This window comes from Ricinus communis, chromosome 8, assembly GCF_019578655.1.
Source record: "Ricinus communis isolate WT05 ecotype wild-type chromosome 8, ASM1957865v1, whole genome shotgun sequence".
Taxonomy (NCBI): domain Eukaryota; kingdom Viridiplantae; phylum Streptophyta; class Magnoliopsida; order Malpighiales; family Euphorbiaceae; genus Ricinus; species Ricinus communis.
Window position 1 is genome coordinate 21048420 of NC_063263.1, and position 15959 is coordinate 21064378.

The 15959-nt window shown below is 34.1% G+C and overlaps 1 protein-coding gene across 1 annotated transcript; it reads left to right on the forward strand.

Moving 5' to 3' along the window:
- The first annotated feature begins 560 nt into the window (after positions 1 to 560).
- Positions 561 to 15295, forward strand: LOC8279602 (histone-lysine N-methyltransferase ATX2). Its single transcript, XM_002527712.4, has 25 exons — positions 561 to 1514; positions 1654 to 1705; positions 1792 to 1866; positions 1999 to 2218; positions 2776 to 2899; positions 3008 to 3112; positions 3561 to 3766; positions 3956 to 4048; positions 4203 to 4300; positions 5247 to 5417; positions 6424 to 6567; positions 6833 to 6880; positions 7130 to 7244; positions 7330 to 7395; positions 7468 to 7529; positions 7733 to 7789; positions 9060 to 9128; positions 9280 to 9478; positions 9774 to 10058; positions 11552 to 11613; positions 11694 to 11771; positions 11933 to 12028; positions 12266 to 12369; positions 12441 to 12586; positions 14912 to 15295. Exons 1-24 carry the CDS (start codon positions 874 to 876, stop codon positions 12580 to 12582), a joined length of 3312 nt encoding a protein of 1103 aa, XP_002527758.1. The 5' UTR covers positions 561 to 873; the 3' UTR covers positions 12583 to 12586; positions 14912 to 15295.
- Positions 15296 to 15959: the final 664 nt, after the last annotated feature.

Sequence of the window (15959 nt, forward strand, 5' to 3'; positions counted from 1 at the left end):
TAAATAGAAGGAAGAATAGTTTGTCTTTTTTTTTTTTTAAATGGAGTTTTTAAAGAAATTTGATGGATTCGTTCATATTTGATTTTGCTGTTGTAAGATGAAGACGGAGGTTTTAAAAATTGAAGAAAGACTATTGCAACTTTTTCTTTTTTTAAAGTTTATGTAGTGAAGGAAGGAAGAAAAAGATGTTATTTTTGGAAGTCGAAAATGAAAGTTATACTATAGTATCGTAATTTTTTATTATTTTTTAGAAATTTATAGAGTAAAGGAAGAAAAAAAAAATACTGAATTTATTTTTTTGAACGATGGAATAGCTGAAATTTTTTGTTTTGATTTTAAATTTTTTTTAAACGTAATTTTTATGGGTTTTTTAAGGTAAAAAGTAATAGATATTAGAAAAAATATTTATGTAAAGAATCCTTCTTAAAATTGAGGTGGCCCAATTTCCTTCCCCCGCGCATGTTTTATATACAAAGAAGAGCCCACGGGCCCCAACAGCAAACGGTGAGAAGCTAAAAAGAAAAACAGCCATTAATAAACTCTTTAATTCTAATAAAAAAGAATCAAAACACTAACAAAAACAAAAAGCATTCATGTGCGTGAGCGATCTCTCCTCTTTAGGCTTTAGCTAAGCTAACAACACGGCGGGAAACTGATATTTTTTTTTTTTGGTAAAAAATAAAACCCCCTCCCTCCAAAACCAACAAAAATTAATCATCTTCCCTTTGTCAAAAGCTTTAGGGTTTAGCTAACATTTCCCTCTCCCGAATTCCCCAAAATTACTCTACTAGAAGAGTGTGTCGTAGAAAGTCAGTGAGTGAGAGAGCAAAAGAATCATCAGACCAGACTCTTTTGCTCTCTCCCAAATCGGAAATGGCATTTCTCCAGAAGCATAAATTTCAGCGGCCACCACTCGGCCGCGAATTCGATGAAGAAGGAGAAGGAGGAGGAGAAGAAGATGATACGAATATCGATAATAGTCATACAGCGGCAGCTCGTCTTCGTTACGTTTCGCTGGAACGTGTTTATTCTGTCAGCGCTACTGGATCTTCTAATGTTATGTCCAAGAAAGTTAAAGCTCGAAAACTTGTAGAAAATCATCATCATCATCATCACAATCCTCTTGATAGACCACCGATTGTTTATGTTTATTCTCGTAAAAGACTGCACAAATCGCCGTCGTTTTATGAGACATTGGTTGCACGCGCTGCTGAATTAAGTAATGTGGTTGTCAAGACCGAAATTTGCGATTCTGAGGATACCATTGGGGTTGATTTTGAGCCGAAGGGGAAGAAGAGGAGGAGAATTGGGAGTAGTGAGTTGGTGAAATTAGGGGTTGATGATTCTTCTAGGGTTTTGAGCAGTCTTGATATGCCGAGATTGAGGGACTGTCGAAATTATAATGTAAATAGTAATAATAGTGGGAATTTAAAGAGAAAGAAGAGGAATTTTGTACAGAATTCTGATAAAGATAGGATTTTATTGCTGTCGCCTACTACTAAAAGATGGGTCAGGTAGTTTTTTTATAAGAATATCTATTAAGTATAGTTTATGATATTGAAAATGTCAGAATCACAGCATATTTATTTGTATATTTTGTGATTGTTAAAAATGTTAGAATCACCTATATGTGGTTTTCGTTGACTTGATTAGGCTGAACATTGATGGTGTTGATCCAAAAAAGTTTATTGGGTTGACATGCAAGGTAAGCATGTGTCCTTTGCTTTTAAGTTCATGATTTTTGAAGTTAATGTGATTCTTTGTATGCATAATTAAACTGGTTGTTTGCAGGTTTATTGGCCATTGGATGCTGATTGGTACTCCGGATGTGTTGTTGGGTACACATCAGAGACTAAACGACATCATGTGTGGTTCTGAATTCTGATGCTTAATTTATATTTATTATTTATTTATTTTTTAATTTTAAAATTGAGTTTCTTGGGGCATTAAAGTACATGTTAAGGTGCTTCTGTTGATCAAATATGAAATTAAGTGCAGGTTGAATATCAAGATGGAGATAAAGAGGATTTGGTTATTTCAAATGAGAAAATAAAATTTTATATTTCACGCGAAGAGATGGAGCAGCTGAACTTGACTTTCAGTATAAAGAGCGCAGATGGTGATTGTTATGATTATGATGAGATGGTTGCGTTAGCTGCTGTTCTGGATGACTGCCAAGATCTTGAGCCTGGGGATATTATATGGGCAAAACTTACTGGTCTGCGCTATATTTGTCTGCTCTTATTCTCTTTAGAGTTCTAAATATTCTCCTGTCTTGATATAACTTATGTATTAATAAAGCAGAACATATTACAGGGATTCTATTAATAGATTTTAGAAAAAGTTCTATAATGTCACAAGACATGAATTGCACTTGTGATCTTTTTCTTTTGCCAAAAATCACTATCGCAGTGTCATATGAGTAATTGGTTCTTGGGTTTCTTCATAATCTGTCTGCAAGTAAACTGTTGCTTGTTGTGATTTCTCATCTTGATTAAACTCATGGTTCACACAAGGGATCAATGACTACCAGCATATACTCAAAAACAGAAGTTCATGATACAACTTGTAAACCAATAAACTGTGATACAACTTGTAAACCAATAAACTGTCGTACTTGTAGCTAGATGTACTGTATTGTATTAGGTGCTTCCAACTATAATGAGAGCATGTGGTATTATATTGGATATTACCACACTTATTGTCTTGTGATGGAATTAATTTTTCACCCTTTTGGTTTTACACCAACTATATCTCTTAATTGTTGTAGTGCAGGTCATGCCATGTGGCCAGCAATTGTTGTGGATCAATCACTTATTGGAGAACGTAAAGGCTTAAATAAAATTTCTGGAGAAAGATCTGTGTTTGTGCAATTTTTTGGTACCCATGATTTTGCAAGGTTTGTAATTATTCTCAGGTTTTGAAGGAGATGTACTATCTGTGTTTTGTTTTGAAGGATACATGTCTATATCTCATGCTAACATCATTTTACATGGTGGTTTTTCAGAATTAAGCCGAAGCAGGTAATCTCATTTCTCAAAGGACTTCTTTCGTCGTTTCACCTGAAGTGCAGGAAACCTCATTTCACAAGAAGTCTGGAAGAAGCAAAAATGTGAGCTTATTTACCATGGGCTATTTTGTCAATCTGATATCAGAAGTTGGTATATAACAGAGATGTGTGCCGCATTTACTTATTTAAAGTGTACACTCTGTTGGGGACATAACAATGTACCCTTGTTGATGATTCAGTAGAATGCGTCCATCGCAGACTAAGTTTTATTGAAGTTGTTATATAAGACGCCATTTTGTTTCCTGTGCTCTTAAATGTGTATAAATTGTTAAATAAGCTAATAATTAATAAATGCTTGTGACCTAACCATTAATCACATGGCTAGAATTTGTGAAACCGGTACCTTTTGGCTAAAGTTAACATTGAGATTTGTTTATTGTTGATGTTGGATATCTGAGAGATATTGTATTCAAATGGATAAGCTTTACTGCAGAAGCCTGTTCTTTCATTGTGAAAATGCCAATTTAACTTGTATTTGGTTTTTGAGCAGGTATCTGAGTGAACAAAAGCTACCAAGAAGAATGCTACAGCTCCAAAATAGCATGAATGCTGATAGTTGCAAGAGTGCAAGTAGTGAGGATGAAGGGAGTTCAGATTCCAGTGAAGATTGCATAGATAATGAACGGATCCAAAGAATATTGAGGGGTCTTGAAACTTCTCCATATGTGATTGGTGACTTGCAAATAATAAGCCTTGGTAATGTTTTCAAGCAAGAAAAATTTCCACATGGCTTTTGTCTAATCCATTTTTTTTTTGTTTCACATACATCTACATGCACCTAAGTATAATTATACTATATAATTACAATGGCCATGTAGAAACTAGAACTTATTATTACTAGATATTTAATTTTTGAGTATTTAAAGCATCAAATCTTTATTACAGGAAAGATTGTCAAGGACTCAGAATACTTCCAGAATGATAGATTCATTTGGCCTGAAGGATATACTGCTTTGAGGAAGTTTACTTCAGTAACGGGTGGTTATTTTCTGAATGATTACTTCTAGGATTCTTGCATATGCATTTATATTGCCATACTTTAATTTTTCAGATTGTCCTCCATTGCTTTTTTCTATTGGTTTTGATGTCTACGGCGTTGTGTTTTTGCCTTTTTTGTGTATGCGGGTTTCAGATCCAAGTGCATGTACCATTTATAAGATGGAAGTGTTGAGAGATGCTGAGTCTAAGATTCGGCCTCTATTCAGAGTGACGTTGGATAATGGAGAACAGGTTAGCTTTGATGAAATAGACATAGACCTACGAGTGCATGCTACTTTTGATATTGATTATCTATGTGGGTTTTGTGTACTTTTCCTTTCTCGGACTTAATATCGTATACTTCTTGTCATAGCCAGGATTCTTATGCTATTGGAATACTTACGCATGGTTGCTGTTTGATGTCATTTTTAGCTGTTTGTATTGCTGTAATAACATGAGAAAGAATGGAATCTCGTATATTTTCAGTCGCGGGTTGCTTGTTTTACCAGTTTTGTCCTTATCAGTATCTCATGTATTTAATAGTGCTGCTTAATAAAGAACAATTGTAGATGCATGTAATCAGAATGTTTATGATTGTTATTATTACATGAATTTTTTTTTTCGATTGCAGTCATGCAGTGTCTTGTATGTTCTACTCAGTAATTTCTTTTGGCTATTAATTTGGATAATGTTAAGGGAACTTGAATTATTGTGGCAACAGTCAAGATACCTGTTTCATTCCCGTGCTTTCTTTTTCTTATTGGCCAAATTATAAAATTTCTTTGCATTTCCTATAAAGATTGTACGCTGCTTGGTAGTTATTGAACCTGTTATGTGTCATATGTTGGGATTGGAAATCTAGTAACTTGGCCATGCAATTTGTTTACCTTTAGGAAATTAAATATTGCTGGTTTCAGAGGGGAAGCTCATTTAATATTTTTATATCTGATAGGTTTTGCAAACCTGGATTGGCTTTTGTTTTTGTAAACTCCATGTTGACAATGGTTTATAAATCCCTTTAGGTACATGTCTTAATTAGTAGGCTAAAGTTTCTTTTCAGTCGATTTATTTTTTTTGTAGTTTGTACGCAATCAAATTTGAGTTTTTATTTGGTGTTGCATTAGCTATGTTATTGCCAATCTACTAGTAGTGTTGAATCTGCTGAACATATAGTTGTTCATGATAATTATTTTTACAGATAAGAGGATCCACTCCATGCGCTTGCTGGGATAAAATATACAGAAGAATAAGGAAATTGCAATATAGTGCTTCTGATGGTTTTAGTGCTGAAGGTGTTGTGGAAAGATTCTATAAATCTGGTTCTGACATGTTTGGTTTTTCTAATCCTGAAGTTATGAAACTTATAAAGGTATGCTATTAATATCTCTATCTTCAAGTATTATTTGCAGAGTGTATTCTGATTTATTCTATCAGCTCCTAGAGCTGCAAATAAGTCGTAAACTGCGATGTGTCTGTTTTCTAGCTGTTTCTCTTTGTTGTTTTAACTTTTATTTCACACATTTTATTCACAGATGTTAAAATGGTCTTTTATATAATTTGAATTTTCAAATAGCTACTTGGAGAATTGTTGGAAAATTGTTCATTCACTTTTTGTTTACTTGGCTGTTTCGATAACCTCCACTATCATGCAGATATTATGTTCCTGGAAACTAGATGAGTTACTGGCTACTAAGAGCGAGTCCACAGGATTGCATGTTTAATCTAGAAATTGAGGATTAAGTTGCTCAAGAAAAAAATTAGACTTGTTCTGAAAACTGTTTGTGGGGTTTAAATTTATTCTCTGACTCTTCGGTGGCCTGATTTTCTTGTATTCTTAGACATGACATATTGACATACCTTTTCTTCATTAGCTGACCTAGGAGTATTAAGTCATGAATCACCTTCAATTTCAATTTAGTAGCTTTTGGCCTAAATACATTATATTGATTGACAGCAATGTGAATTATAAAAATGAGACTTATGAGATGCTGGAAATTACTTGGACAAGGCAGTTGATTTTAGCTTTTTTTTTTTAATAGGGCCTCAGTTTACTGACAGAATAAAGGAAGTAGGAGAAAAAATAAAGTGTTGAAATTGGAATGAATAAATTATAGCTTCTCACTGTTTCGGTGTCAAAATTGCTCCAATTATAGTGCATCCAAATATGTATTTACATTCTCAGGATGTTGATAGTCCGGGGTCCATGTAACAAATATGAAGATTAGCATTGGAGATATTTGGAAGGGTGAAATTTGCTTGGTGTTTCTGTGAAGTGGTTCTGTAGATGCTTTGATCTTCTTATGTTGTGTCTTAACACATCACTTCTCCATAAATAACCTGCATGTACGCTGATAATATTTTCCATTGGTATTCAGGGATTATCAAAATCCAGACTTTATTCCAAAATGTCTATATGCAAGTTAACCTCTGAAAGATATCAGGACTTACCTGTCGGTTACAGACCTGTCCGTGTTGACTGGAAAGACCTGGATAAGTGCAATGTCTGTCATATGGATGAGGTGAAACCAAAATTCTCTGATTTCTCTCTGAACGCTATTTTGACAACACTTAATACTTTGAATTCTCTCCTCTATTGAAGAGAAGGGAAGGATAGAGGAATTGTATATGGATTGTTCAATGCTCCTTCTGTTGTTTCACATGACATTAATGTTCTCATTTGCTAGCTGCACAACATTTATCTTCTTTGATTCTCAAACGCTGATTTTTACCCTCATCTTGCTATGATGTGATGTTTGCGTCCTAACTGTGGATATTTGCTTTTAGGAATACGAAAACAATCTGTTCCTGCAGTGTGATAAATGCAGAATGATGGTAAGGGTTCCTTTGCCTTCTTTGTGCTATTTTCATGGGATATGAATTGTGGATTGAATAATTGCTGCAGCTTTAAGAAATTTTAGATACAGTTGCTATCATTATTTTTTGCTCTTTGCTCTTTTAGTTGTCTCCAATAATTCCTCTTTCATATTGGAGTGAAGTTAAATTTTAATTTTTTTGAGTTTACAAATTAAGTAGAATCTTCTAGTCTCTTCTTCAGTTTTATCAGAAGTAATGTGCACTCAGGTCCATGCCAGATGTTATGGAGAATTAGAACCTGTGGATGGTGTACTATGGTATTGCAATTTATGCCGTCCTGGCGCCCCAGACTCCCCACCCTGTTGTCTTTGTCCCGTTATAGGTATGATAATGCTATTGAAATCTCTTGTTAAATGAAGCAATAAACTACTATACACTGCTGAATTTGTAAATTGTCTTTCCTTTAGGTGGTGCTATGAAGCCTACAACTGATGGTCGTTGGGCGCATCTGGCTTGTGCCATATGGATACCTGGTTTGTAACTATAGCACAGACTTGATTATTCCTCTTTTATAATGAGTTTCATTGATACAGTTTATGGTACAGAAACTTGCTTGTCTGATATCAAGAGAATGGAGCCTATTGATGGGCTGAACAGAATCAATAAGGTAACTTTTTTTTTCAATTCTTAAGCTGCATTAATTTCCCTTTTAAACATTTATTTTCGAAATTCTTCTGGAGTCTTAAGAATCAGTTGCATTCAGTATTAACAAAGAAGCTTGAGAACAGAGCTACTGCAGTTGGAGTTTCTGAGTTTAAGTACGGGCATTATTTTCCTTTTGAGTTTTGATCATATTATCTGTTTAAACAGGACCGCTGGAAACTCTTATGTAGCATTTGCGGTGTAGCTTATGGAGCCTGCATCCAAGTAAGCCCATTATTGTTCTCATAAGAGTACATGTGATGGTTTAATATTCCTTATGGTAGTTATTTTAAAAAGTTAGATTATCTTAACTAAGGCCTTGTTCCAACTATATAAAAGGTCTCTTTATGGTTAATTTTTGTATCTGTATTGCTGTCTTTGGTTGAGTTGCAGGTAATCATATTGCCTTAGGTATAGAAGTTGAAAGTAGGTGTTTGTAGTTCTAGTTCATTTTCTGTATCCCTTGTTTTATGCTCCCAATTTTCCTAAGTTTGAATGTAGGAAAATTCTAGAGTAACTTTGCTTTCAGACAGAGTGTATCTTACTTTATTAATAACTATCATTGAATGATTGAAGTAGCTCCATAATTCCATCTTATGGTTTAAAGAAAAGAAAAATAGAAGTAGAAACGACGTAGCAAAAATGAATAAAAGTGCTAAGGTTCCAAGTCTGATATATATTATTCCTTGTTTAGGGTTGAATTGTATTACTTAAAGAAGCACAATTCTGGACTGGAAGTTGTCTCAAGTTAATAAGGGATTTTCTTAAAAAGAAAAAATTTCAAGGGTAAATATCAATTCAAGTAACTCTTGGCTACTTGAACTCCTAACCCAACAAGATCTTAATTCCAAATACCAAATTAAGAATGCTAAGTGCTGAATTATTAAGGTAAAAGGCTCAAATGAAACAAAGATGCTGCAACTCATCTAACTCCAGCCAATTTGGAACTAACCAAATTACATTTGAGTCTTGAATCAAAGATCTAACCAGCGGTTGACTGACTTCTTTATGTGTTGACTTATTAAGGTTTTGTAAGGGCTAGAAAGTACTCAATCATGTTTTCATACGAAACATAGGGTCTAGACCGTAGTTCTAAATTTCTTAAGTTTTTGAACTTGACTCAAGTTCAAAAACTTAAGAAATTTAGAACTATGGTCTCTCAAGTTCGGTGGTGCTTAGATAAGATTTTGCACCTGACACATTTGTCTTCCAACTAACGAAATACTGTAATTTTCTTCTGGAAAGGACAAAAGACGTTGTACTTATTTTGATAAAAGTTTGTCTATGATTAATTGTATTTTTCTAATAGTGAATGTGGCTTTAAGATATATGAATAAATGTTCATTACTATTTAAGATAGCAGACTATAGTTAGTCTCTCTAGCAATAAAAGGCATGCAGTATAACTAATGGTTCTTTCTACATGCATTGACCTGCTTACTCATCTTATGTCATTTCTTCTTCCTTCATTAACTGCTGAAATGCTGTGTCTACAGTGTTCAAATAATACTTGTCGGGTGGCATATCATCCACTCTGTGCACGCGCAGCAGGCCTTTGTGTTGAGGTAATCTTCCTTCTTTATTTTAAGCATTGGGTTTCATTGTACTTGTAGATATCTGTCATTGTTTCATGGCACGTTGATGTCATTGGCTTGTTGCTTATTTATAATATTGCTCATGTTTTCTGTATTGTCTTTTTCTTTTATGTTTGCATAGCTTGAGGATGAAGAGAGACTCCATCTCCTCTCCGTAGATGACGATGTAGAAGATCAGTGCATTCGTCTACTTTCCTTCTGCAAGCGGCACAAGCAGCCATCGAATGAGCGTCCAGTCACAGAAGAACGAATTGGTCGGATTACTCATCGATATTCTGACTATATCCCTCCATGTAATCCCTCCGGCTGTGCTCGTAGTGGTATGGTTTTCATTATTCGTTCATTGTAGTGCTTATTATTGCTATTTACAACAATTTAGTATTTTGTCACTCTCTCTCTCTCTCTCTCTCTCTCTCCCCTTCATCTGTTCCTCTACTATGGTGTATGTGTTCCTTTGGCATGTATTCCAGTTTTGTAGTCTCAGGCTGATATGTTTCACTTTAACTAATAACTGCTGATGTAGTAGTCATTGCATCAATGCTTGCAAATTTTGTTGATCTCCTATTATATGGTTAATGGGTCCAAATCTTTCTTTTCCTTCTTTTTTGTGCATAGAGCCTTACAATTATTTTGGAAGAAGAGGGAGGAAGGAACCTGAAGCCCTTGCTGCTGCATCCTTGAAGCGCTTATTTGTTGAGAATCAACCTTACTTGGTTGGTGGTTACTGTCAACATGAATCATCAGGCATTACACTGCCCTCAAATGGAGTTGAGGGCTCTAGATTTTCTTCTAATCTTCAATGGCTAAAAACCTCTCAGCTTGATGCTCCTAATAACATTATATCTATGGCTGAGAAGTATGAATACATGCGGCAGACCTTCCGAAAGAGATTAGCTTTTGGTAAGCGGGTTGTTTTTATTTCATAAATTGATTATTACAAGCTTTAACAACTCAATGGCATTGATATTATGTTCCTATATGGTGATCTATAATTCCTGAAGTGTATTATCTTTCTTGTTCTTATAATCTTTTATTCCCAAAGCTTGGCATTAACCTTCAAGCATTAAATTAACTTTTAAAGTTATGTTGAATAGTAGTAGTTAATTTGACATGGTTTTGGGTATAGAAGGGCGTATGCTGAGTTAGCCTCTGCTCTTTTTAAAAATTTTCATACATTTCTCCAGTTTTTAAGTGAAAACATCATATCTCGTGTTTGAGTGTCTAATCTACCAGTAGTAGTCTGGCATAAAATGAGTGAGTTGAATGAGTTCATGTTTGTATCTCATTTACACTTGTCATCTATGGGATTATGACGATGAATTTACAGTATTTTAATGAAGAGAATATTGATGCTTGAAAAATATTTATAACTAGAAGTTGATAAACTAGGTTTCCTTTTAATTTTAAAATTTCTCAGTTGTAAGAGATAGAATAGAAGTGCTATTTACTTTGGAGTATAATTAAGAGTAAGACAGAGGAAAACTCTAACAGGCAAGACGGAAAGCTTTTTAAGAAGAATACAAATTAAACGGAACAATGAACAAATATATTACAACAACTTAGCTCTTCGTTCTTGCCTTCTATTATAGAAGGAAACCACCTCTACAAATACTAAGTTGCAGGCAAGATAACCATAAAGAAGCCAGGAAAAGGTACTATATGCCTGAGTAATTGTGAACAGAAATCTTGTTCCTTGGATAGTTTTGTAATGCTCTCTATTTGACTCTGGAAACTATTATCCCTAAAGGTACCTTTGCCTCTTTTCCCATGAAGGTCTTGTGCTTATGTGACAAGTACACTATCCAAATCAGTAACAAAATCTACAATCTATTGACTTTAGCAACTTGCTCATTCTAACCATTCCAAGTGATTGATAATGTGGTTCATCTTTGGTGGGTGGATATCTAGGTTTATTAGCAAGTTACAACTGGTAGAATTCAAGAGGACAACTAGGGTGGGTAAATGGGTATGATTAGGAATATACAATAAAGTATAAAATTTGAAGCTGTGCATATATTTTTCAATATGTCAAAGTTGTGATTTTCTGCTGGCTCTTAATTCACAAGGACATAATTTTTTTTTCTCAACTGGAGCCTTTTTAGTTCTATTATTTTTTTCATTTTTTCTAATATGGTAAAGGTTTTTTATGTTCTTGTAATAAATTATATGCATGTGGTTGTTGACGAGTGCATGTGCAAATTTGTTTGCAGAAATCTTTTTGCACATTTACATGCAGTTATTTCACAAAGACTGTTTGGCCTATTTTGTTGTGATTTTTTTTTATCTTTTGCACTAATTATGTAAATTTATTGTATATGAACGAGCGTTTGAAGTCTTAACTGGTAATTTGGTTTCTACTTTCTTTGATCATGGGGGACACCTTTTTGTTTTAGGTAAATCTGGAATTCATGGATTTGGTATCTTCGCAAAGCATCCACACAGGGCTGGAGACATGGTAATTATTTTGCTGTTTGAATATAGTTCTTAATCAAAAGTGTACTTGGTTGTTAAGCTTTTGAAATGTATGATGTGTAGGTGATCGAGTACACTGGCGAACTTGTTAGGCCACCTATAGCTGACAGAAGGGAACATTTCATATACAATTCTTTAGTGGTATGTTTCTCTTTCTGATGATGCCATTGCTTTTCATGTTGGTATGCATATATTTTTGGTGCGATTCAGTTCATCCTATGTGACTAAGATTATGAGGTTCAGTTAAAGTCCTGAAAGCTGTTAGACATAAATATCTTTTATGACTAATTTCTTAAATGCAGGGTGCTGGAACTTACATGTTTCGTATTAATGATGAAAGAGTCATCGATGCTACCAGGGCAGGAAGCATTGCTCATCTGATTAATCACTCATGTGAGGTGTGCTGCTTCAGTTCCTCATATTCTCATTCTGTTTATAAGCATAATAATATCTTTTTTCTGTTCATTTAGTTTCATGTAGAATTTCCCTTTGAACCATGTTAGTATTACTTGAAGGTGGATGTTCATGTGGACAACTTGCTTTTGATACTAATATTTTTTTTTTTTTGTTTTTGATTTCTATTAATACTAATTATAAGAGATGTAAATAGCACGTGTTTTACATTTTGGATGCAGCCCAATTGCTACTCAAGAGTAATAAGTGTTAATGGTGATGAACATATAATTATATTTGCCAAGAGAGATATCAAAAGATGGGAGGAACTCACTTATGATTATAGGTTATTCTCCAACCCTTTGTAAACACATTTGTTCTGTTTGTTTCCTTTTGGTGCTGATTTATTTCTTTCAGGTTTTTCTCAATTGATGAACAATTAGCATGTTATTGTGGCTTCCCACGATGCCGTGGTGTGGTTAATGATATTGAGGCAGAGGAGCAAGTGGCAAAGCTCTATGCCCCTCGCAATGAATTGATAGACTTTAAAGGAGAATAAAAGAGTAAGCACAATTTAAGGTCTATTTGGTCCTTCTCTTCTTTGTTTTTGTGTTGGGTTTAATTTATTAATGCACACCACTTGAAGTTGGCGCATCATCTTGTCTGTGCTGTTACAAATTGATTTATGTTAGGCAGAATCTACATTATGAAACTTGTAATGAAGTCTAGTGATGTGAGCTAAATCCTTACAAAAGAGAATAGCAGAAATTTGAGACATTCCTTATCCGTTATTTGTTTGCTCCAAATTTTAATACCAGCATTATAGCAGCTTTCTATCTACTTATAAACTTGGAACACAAGCTGGATCCTCTAAATTCATATGGGATTTTGAGAACATGAACAACTTGGACTAGTTATAGGCCTGTATAGATTAGGCATAGCTCAGTATATAAGAATCTCAAAAGCTGACCTGATTATAATAGTGGCTAAACCTGTAAATTTCTATGAATGTAAAGAATTTCATGATTAACAACTGATTATTCCAAGTAGGCTTAGGAACTTTCTAGTATTAATATTGGAGTTGCTTTTTTAAAGGCTTAAAGGTTCAATTGGCCCTTGAACTTTTGGCAAATGCTCAATTATAAAAGCTCTATTTGGATATATATAGTCTAGAATTTTAATTTTTGGATCAAATTAATCCACCTGTCTGGCATGTGTAATAAAATATTAATATCTTATGATTGTTTATTAATATTTCTCCTTTTAATAGAATCTTATTAGTATATGAAGAAAAAAAAATAGCTATTAAAATTATGTTCGGGAGTTGACAAAATTTGGGGAAATAACACATATTTGAAAACTCATACAAATCAAATAATAGTTCTCTAATTTTACTATCAGTTTTGTTCCTATTCTTTCATAGCCCACCAAAGTCTAGCAAAACATGAAGAATCTCTTCTAAGAAATTGTGGAGAAGGACCAATACAAAAGTTTCCTTGCTTTTTTAAGTTTTCTCATCAACTGAACAGTTAGATATATCAAACATTCAAACCATTAATTGATGCTTATGCAATGTAGGTATATTTTGGATTTTGTTTTATGTAGAATGGCCATTTTCATAGTTTTCTTTCAGAAAATTCAACCTAGTTCCCAAAACTAGGGTCTTTCCCAATAATACCTTGCAGATTTTCAAAATGGACATTTAAGTTCACAGTTTCTTTGGAAATGTTTCCTTGAATGGGAATTCTGTTAAAGTGAAATATTCCTTAGTTGCAGAGGACTTTTTCTTTTTTTTTTTTTATAATAACTCATATTAGCCCCAAGAAGGAAAAAAAAAAAGTAACCATTAATTATTAATCTTGTTATTATTTATTACTATATTATTATTATTATTGTTATTGTTATTGTTATTATTCTTTGTTTAGGATTCTTGTGAGGTGAGTCATGAATGTGTTTTTTGGTCATCGAGGAGAGTTTATAAGCCTAATTAGGGGTTGGGTTTGGCTTTTGGTTATTTGGTTTCCAATACCATCTCTAATGGGAAAGTTCTAATGGGAGGTTCCTTTGGGGATCGATTCCTTAAAGTATATTAGGAGTAAATTTGGCCTGTAGCAAAATGATGGGCATGGTTGCATAGGTACTAATATGACCCATGGAAGCACTTGGAGGGATTATTCATGGGTGTACCATTTTCATTTAATATAGAACTGGTATTGCTTCTTGAATATGCTTTTGTGAAGATTTGCTGGCAGGACATTTTTCATGTCTTGTTGCGTTCTCATTTTCATTATTTGTCTACTCTTCATATGCCAACATGTATTGTAATGGAAATCTGGTGATTAGCATATATTATCAATTTAATTTGCTAAGGTTGCTAATCGCCAACTATTTGAGATGTAGAGTAGTCAAGTATAGTTTGGTTTTGATTGGTAATGTGGAAGGTCAAAGTGTGGCGGATACTTTTGGGATCAAATTTCATAGTTTTTTGAGAAACTTGCTTACCATTCGGTGGAGTCAGTGAAAACTGGGAGATCTGGTCAATGGATTTCCAGAAGGAAAGTAAGTTAGTTAATCAATTTCTTACAGTTTAACTGGTAGATGTTCATAGGGCCATGATTTGGCAATCCCACTTGTATACCCACATTTTCAATTCCCTACCTTTATGGACGCCTTCCAGCTCATTATACTTCAATATTACTCATTTATACTCAGTTCAGAGTTGGCTTCCTCATCTTGACTGTGGCTTCTGTTTCATCTAACTCGGATTCAATTTTCTCCTCCATTTTCCGATGTTTACATCACTCAACCGTGTCATCTTTTAATACTACTGTTTTTATAGAGCTTTTCTGCACATTGTACTGATAATTACTCCATTTTCCTTTGTGCAGAAATTTCAGAGAGATTGTTTCCTCTCCACGATCAGCTCGTGTTCGCCTGCCATTTTGTCAAGACGAATGAGTTGTGGAGCTCTTGTATCTGTCATCCATCTCTTATCAGTTTCTCATCTTATTGCCATAGTGCGAAATAATTGGTTCAGCTTCTTTTCGTCAACCTGTTCCATCCTATGGGCGGAGTACATTAGCTTTAAAAAGAGGTTAATGAAAACAACTTACTGATTGAACTCAGACTAATTCATAGAATAACTTATTGATTTTACTTGTCTCTCAATCTGTTCAATTTGTAACTTATATCATTAAGTAGGTAGACTGATATTTGTAACTCTTTGTAAAAGCATTTTTGATTTTGCAAATGAAAAGTCAGTTTCAGCGGAATATTGTAGTTCATTTATTACATCTTTTTTCTTCTGAAATCTTCCAACCTACTTTATAAAAGTTGTTATTTTAAAAGTTTGCCTTCCCCTTTTTCTGTGCTTCTACCGAATAGGAACTACTTCCAGCTATTCAATTAATTGGTCATTTATCTATCAGAATTGTAGCTCAAGTCCTTTCCTCATGCAACTGTAGAGGGACTAATTAGAAGGTCTAGTAATAGCATTACTTGGAGAAGCCTGACAAAACAAGTTCTGAATACATAAAAGAAACTATCTCTGCTGGTTGCATTACTTATAAGAGGTCTTCAGTTCTGGGGCTACCATGTTCCTTCATTTATCTTCAAATATCAATAGGATAACTAGCTTTCATGGTGATGAAAGATAACTTCATGATTTTCTTAAAAAATAAGTGGTGTAATACTGTTGTCTGATGTGGAAGCATAAAACAGACATGGAAGTTATGTCTGAAGTCTGTCTAAAATGGAAGTTTGGATGTGAGTTGTGGCTTGTGCTGTAAAATGTATGGGATGGAATCGGAATATATTCTGTAAGTTGGAATCTTTTGTAACAATACACAAACAGAGATAAGAGTAGGTTCTGTGCAGATTATATTAGACTCGTGCTTTTTCCGCACAAAAGGCTAGGTACAAGACTGCTGGCTACGG